A 6,827-nucleotide genomic window follows, 5' to 3' on the forward strand; every position below is an offset into this window, starting at 1 on the left:
TATGAGAGAGAGGGGGAAGGGGGGGAGAGGGGGGGAGAGACCCCCATGAGCAAGAAAGAGAATGAGCACGAAGAGGAGTAGGTGGTGTGTGGTAGAATGGCGGATGAAAGGGAGTAGAGGGAGGAAGAAGAAATGTGGACAGAAATAATTGAAGGAAAATGACAAGAAAGAGGAGCTGAATTAGCAAAGAGAAGCTAGCGGACGTTAGAAAACACGTTAGAATAATGGCAAAGCTATGAAAGAAATAATTAATATCGGTATTTATAGTCTATTCTTATATTTGAGACTGTCTTAAGTGTAATCTTAAGATTTCATGAACCAATCAGAGGTAGGTATTTATAATCCGTTCTTATTTTAAGATCGTCTAATGTCTTCATGTCTATGATCGTCTAAATGCTAATACGATTGGTACTCATAGTTGATTTTTATATTTGAGACTGTCTCAAGTACAGTCTTAAAATGTCAAAAGCCAATCAGAAGGCTGTATTAGCATCTTAAGAAATTACTTAAGATGGTCTTAAAATAAGTACGAAATATAAATACCGTCCTGTGATTGGCTTGTGACATCTTAAGATTATACTTAAGATCTTATTAAATATAAGAAGTGACTATAAACATCACAGTGCGATTAGCTTATGATATCTTTAGACTACTTAAGATTATTTTAAATATAAGAACCGAATAAATACCAGCTTCTGATTAGTTCATGACATTTTAAGATTGTACTTAAAATAGTCTTTAAGAATTGACTATAAATACCAGACCAGAGAGTATTAGTATTTTAAGACAATATTTAAGACGGTCTTGAAATAAGAACGGATTATAAATTCCGGCCTAAAGGAACTGGATTTTGATGCAGTCGATTATTAAACAGTGGGGACGGAGTGCCGCTCTCGAAGTTGAAAAAACGCCAAAAGTATGAAAGCAAGGACGAGAAGAGAGAGAGAGAGAGAGACAGACAGAGAGAGAGAGAGAGAGAGAGAGAGAGAGAGAGAGAGAGAGAGAGAGATATGCTCGTGTATTTCAGCGAAGACAAAAAGACAGCACCGAGAGGCGAAGGGAATCGAAGAAGAGAAGGGAAGGGCAGCGAAATTGATAAAGAGAGAACATATCCATGGAAATCTACAGGCGGGAGATGAAGAGATGCAGACGAAGGCAGCAGCTGAAGAACGAAGAGAACCGAGAGAAGAAATCGAGAGGGATCGGTGAGAGAGAGAGAGGAGAGAGAGAGAGAGAAGGGGGGGGGACAGAGAGGATATCTTTCAAGAGAAGATATACTCACAATCGCGCTCCACAACAAAGAGAGGCACGTGACGACAGAAGCTAAAGAGTGAAGAAAATCGTGGAGAAACGAGAGAGACACGGTAAAATATCCGTCAAGAAAAGAAGTGGAGAGAGGCAAAAAGGAGAGAAGGAGCGTGCGAACGGTCGTGTACGCCTCGTTCGTGTGTGCGTACACGTGTATGTGTTTGTGTGTACGAGTCCATGAGTTTGTGAACGTGCGCTGCACAAAACACACACACACACACACACACACATACACCATAGCGAGCCTCACTGCCGATCTCTCGAGGGAGGTGGGGATCCCTCATAGTGTGTGCGCGCTGTAGTGCTGTACTCCAGCCGTGCTAGACGCTGCCGCTGGCTCGTGTACAACAGCCTTCGCATTCTTCGGAGAAGTGAAAGCAGTTTCAGGGAAATTCTGGTGGCGACCGGGCGTTCGCTCGTTCGTTCGCCAAAGGCAGAATCGGCCGTGTGACGTTTCTTTCACCTCCGTGGCGTAGATTACAGAGGCTCTCGCCGTTAGACCTGCGCGAGATCCAGGTCGGATCCCTTTTTCTCATTATCGGTACACGAGATCGGGTCTCATCATTACGAAATCGATCGTAATCGTCTCGCCCTAAGGAGACGCGTATACGTATGTGCACGCACGCGCAACAGATGGCAAGCTCGGACGCAATCCCGTGCCCCGCGGTGAGATAATGGACAAACGGCATGAAGCATCTACTACGTGGAGAACGTTGCGAAATCGTCGGAGAAGACACAGAATAGAAGAGCGCCACTTGTGAGTCAGATTTCGTCGCTCTATTCTATCTAGGAATGTGTCACGGGCCGGTATTCATCAGTCGGTTCTTATTACTTAAGACCGTCTTAAGTGCAGACTTAAGATGTTATGAATCAGTCCCGATGTTCATAGTTCATAGTCGACTCTTATATTTGAGATTATTTTAAAACTATCTTAAGGTGTCATAAGCCAATTAGGCTGTATTAACATCTTGAGACATTTATATTTAACTATGACTACTGAATATTTGTCTAGGGATTCTCTCCCCGATTAAGGAAGAATATGCTCTTTCGTAAATGAAGAGGGAGGTAGGGGGCCACCGCCGCCGCGAAGACCGTTCGGTTTTGTTACGTAAATATTGCATCATTACATCAATTATTTCTTCGTATCTTCGATATTGCCGCAAGGAATCGTCTGCTTCAAAAGTCGGGCATTCTCTCGCGAAAAACGAGATTGTCTGTAATCCGATAATTAAAGCGCATGTATACCGGAGTACACAGCCCCTACAGCACAAAAGTTGCAACAATGCTGCAACATTGTAGCAATATTGCAGCGTTACTGCAGCGATATTGCTGCAACTTATGTGCTATATAGGAGCTAGTGGTTCACTAGAAACAGCTGAATAGATCATGAAGATATATGAAAAACTGCCGAGGAAGCAACTGGAGCGAATACGAATAATAGACAATGACTGGCCTAGTCTTTTTAGCTGAACTTCTTGCACAGTTCATTCTTTTCCTCTTTTTCTCTCCACGTTGGAGAAGAAAAGAGAAAAGGTTAAGAGAACAGGTCTAGTTTGCTATTGACAACAACTTTCATTACAAGTTTAGACGGCGTCAACATTAAAAGACATTCTAATTTTAGACGCTCTTTGGAGAGAGATGTCTTTAAATTGTTCAGAGGATATCCTAAGGACTTTCTCAGGGCGTTCTTTTGGAAAACTGTATTGTATGAATTTGTGTTTAGTTTATTAACAAAGTTTAATTCTAAGTCTGATTAACAATTTCACCAGATTTCTACATGGAAAAAATGATTTTGCCGAAGTATCTAAAAATTTAGATGCAGATTTAAAAAAAATTGTTAGACCATCAAAATGATTACGAATCTCAAGCATGAGAAATGCTGCAAAAAGTTTTGACATTCTGACAATCAATTTGACCATCCTACATAATTCTTTTAATGATCCAACAAAGTTATTTTCAGATATCTATATCTACCTAAATTTTTAGATAATTCAAAGCATTCTTTCCGTGTAAAAATTCAGAATTATCAACGGAAGTCGCTCAGCTTCTTTTTGCATTTAGACAGTCGCGATGTGTTCGACTTAAATCCGAAATAATGTTTGAAGTGCGCGAAGAAATCTCCGTCGAGATCTCTGCTCTCTCGCGAGTCTCGCCATTTTATCGCGACGCCGCGAATCGCGGATTCGAGCGCGTTCGCGTCGGATAGCTTCTTCCTTTCTTTCCTCTTTCTTTTTTTTTTCGTCGATTTCCGTCATGCGTCTTTCCGATGAGACATCGACCGATCGTCGCTTTGACGCGTGAAATTCCATAGGTTTGAGCCAGGTGATCGGAATTCGAATCTCCGGCGCGACGCGACGCGACGCCACGCCGGGAAGTTAACGGCAGTGGCGCTTTCGGGGATTTAATCTGGGGATCGACCCGGGCGCGTTGCGTGCTGGAACTACCTAATCGACATTACGGTACCTCGGAGCCATACGAGGCTTTGTTTCGTTACGCGTCGAGTGCTACGATTAAGTATAGCGGTACAGTATTGACTTCAACGGGGAGTCGCATCGAACGGTGCGAGGCGCGAATATCTCTGGAATAATCCGTGGAATTTAGGCGTGTACAGTTAAGTTCGTCATTATTATTTATTATGAAGAGAGGGAGAGAGAGAGAGCGAATATTATAATTAAGCGAAATAAAATTTTTGCTTTCCAAAAATAGAGATGATTGCTTTCGATTAAACTTTCCTTGGATAATTTTTAATCGTAATTTTTGCGAAAAAAAATTGTTTATGCATTTGTCAATGATTGAGCTTCTTATTTTAATTTAGGATTTTAGTATTAAATTACCAAATTATATTGTTTGTTAACATTAATTTTTGCTATATATGAATAAAATATTAAATATTGAATTCAATAATCCAAGGAACACATCAAGTCAAGAGAAAGTCAAAATGACTTTATTTTGTTGTCATGAAAGTCACAAACCCAAAGAACATATCAAGTCAAGAGAAAGTCAAAATGATTTTATTTTGACGTCATAAAAGTCAAAATAATAATTTTTAGTTACAAAATTTGATTGTTTATTGATGTTAAGAATTAAAATAAATTTAGGTTGATTTTTTGTTGACTTTTGTGTGTTTTTTTGAGAAATGATGATTTTTTTTTTACAAAATTTGATTGTTTACGTTGAGAATCGAAATAGTTATTTTAATTTGTTATTGACTTTTATGTTTTCCTTGGGAATACATTAATATGTATTTTAGTATGTATTATGTGTGTTAAAGATGTATCTTGCATAATAAAATGTAAAAGTAAATCGCGTTTTCGCGCGTAAGTGTTACGCTGACCAATTTCTCGAGAGAGAATCGCTGCCTATTTTTTCCTCATTAAAAACACGCGGCTATAAATAAAAGATCTTGCGCGAAAGAGTAGTCGTGAAAGCCAATTCGGACATCAGTCGTAGTCAGGCGATACGTTTAATAACAACACTTTCACGATGCTCGGAGCTCATCGTAAATCAACCGTACTCCACCTGCGCTATCGCCCCGTTAAATCTGATTTGTCCGCTTTCGCATAATTTTTTGCATTCTAGGGCAGGGCAATTTCCTTAACCTATTTCATCGCTTTTACATTTTTCTTTTTATTGTTTTAGTAGAAGATCCAGATGCAATCTTCGAAATTAATCAGGTCAGATTGAGTATATGGTGTGTTTCGCACGCGATCTCTCTCGACTGTGGTTCTTTTTTATTTAGAGACATCTTGATTCCGTCTCAATTCTCATTTCTCCTCGACTCGCTCATTTCTAGTATTGAGTGTACCGAATAAATTATACGTTAAAATAATGTCAGCTCGTGATAAAAAATCGTGAAGATAATTTTTTTACTTGTAACTCGTAATTTGAAATAATGAAAATTTTTCTCATGAAAGTAGTCAGTTATTAAATTACAATTCAGTTTATAAGAAATGAATAATCAATCTTATTCAAAAACGCACAAAGTCAACAAAAAAATCAAAATGACTTTATTTTGATTCTTAACAGTCAAATTTTTGCAATAAAAAATTATTTTGATTTTTATCAAGTCAAAATAAAATTATTTTGACTTTCTCTTCACTTGGTGCGTTTCTTAGATTCGCGTAATTTTCAACATACCTTTTCTTTGTATCACATAAATCGTGGTGAAAAATTTCTATTATTCATTAGAGACCATAAAAATTTCAACACTGAGAAGAATAACGTGACGGGATGCCGAAGATCAGCTGGAATGACGTCACGAAGCCGGATACAAGTTATATCGTACGGGTACACTTGCCTCATCGAACGTGTCCCGTAAATCGTAGCGGCGATTCCTTCCTTTTTCTTTTTTTTTTTCATTGCTCTCGTCACTTAAAGTGTCGTAACTTTTAGTCGTAAGGAAAATCAGTTAGCACTTCGTTATTCATTAATATTATTGCAGTTCTTATACTTAGATTCAGCGAAGAACTAAAGGCAATAGTCAAGAACCAATCATTAAAGAATCACTAAGCGTTAATTTTCTCTTCTGAACACAGTCAATGAAGAAGAAGAAAGAGAGAGAAAGAGAGCGTTTACCGTTTTAAGTCTGTGCTCTCTAAAAACAAATTAAAGTAAAGATGATTTAGAGAACAAAGAAAATTTAAGAAAAAAATTAAAGAAAATTAGTTAACAAAGTAAAACAAGAAACAATATATCTACAAATTTAAGTATTTAGCATAAAATAAAATAAAATAGTAGATTACAAAATATTATAATAAGTACAAAATTAAAGAAAATTAGTACGAGAGAGAGAGAGAGAGAGAGAGAGAGAGAGAAAGGAAACAAGGTGTATATACATTTATCGAATAGTCTTTCCCTTTTTTTCGTGTCTGACTGCTTTAGAAGTGATGCTAAAGTTCCCGATCATCTCTTCGACTTTTAAACTGTAAATGATTCCTAAGTTAATGGCTACGGGAGATAAAACGTACAAGATTGATAATATCTCTCTCTTTCTCTCTGCAAATGAGAGAATTATTTCTGTATACGTATTCAGAGAAGCGAGAATAAGCTTCGATAAGCGCATAATTGATGACTCTTAAATCTAACAACAAATCTCCGACAAATTTTCTTCGGATCCTTTAACATAAATTGAAATAAAAGTTTTCTCTTCTTTACGAACGAGAAAATTCTACGGGGATGCTCGAACGTACAACGCGAAGAGAGATTAAGAGAGATTACATGGTAAGGATCGTTTTTTTTTCTTTTATCTGCTTTCAGATTGACTATCGGGACGCAAAATGGTATCGAGGCGGAAAATACTTTCGCGTTCGCGAGATAATCTCGTAGAGTCGCAGTACGAGGAGCAAGATGAAGAAGATGTGTGGTATAACTTGGATAAATTGTACAAGGTAATCTTTATTTATTACTTATAAATTTTATTTATATGTATGTATATCATTATTTAGATGTGTGTGTACATTATATATGTATGTTTTATATATATATATATATATATATATATATATATATATATATTTTTG

At 37.5% G+C, this 6,827-nt stretch overlaps 1 protein-coding gene across 3 annotated transcripts in view; it reads left to right on the plus strand.

The window, feature by feature from the left end:
* Positions 1–6,827, plus strand: part of LOC108750065 — a 19,700-nt gene that overhangs the window by 7,687 nt on the left and 5,186 nt on the right. For 2 of the 3 annotated variants that reach the window (XM_018489281.1, XM_018489278.1), the window contains exon 2: positions 6,565–6,695. In XM_018489281.1, coding sequence (XP_018344783.1) covers positions 6,585–6,695 — 111 coding nt within the window. In that variant the 5' untranslated portion in view covers positions 6,565–6,584. Of the gene's footprint in view, positions 1–1,707; positions 2,066–6,564; positions 6,696–6,827 lie in introns of those variants that run through there. The other variant, XM_018489280.1, reaches the window with a different exon arrangement.

Source organism: Trachymyrmex septentrionalis, unplaced genomic scaffold, assembly GCF_001594115.1.
Source record: "Trachymyrmex septentrionalis isolate Tsep2-gDNA-1 unplaced genomic scaffold, Tsep1.0 scaffold32, whole genome shotgun sequence".
NCBI lineage: Eukaryota > Metazoa > Arthropoda > Insecta > Hymenoptera > Formicidae > Trachymyrmex > Trachymyrmex septentrionalis.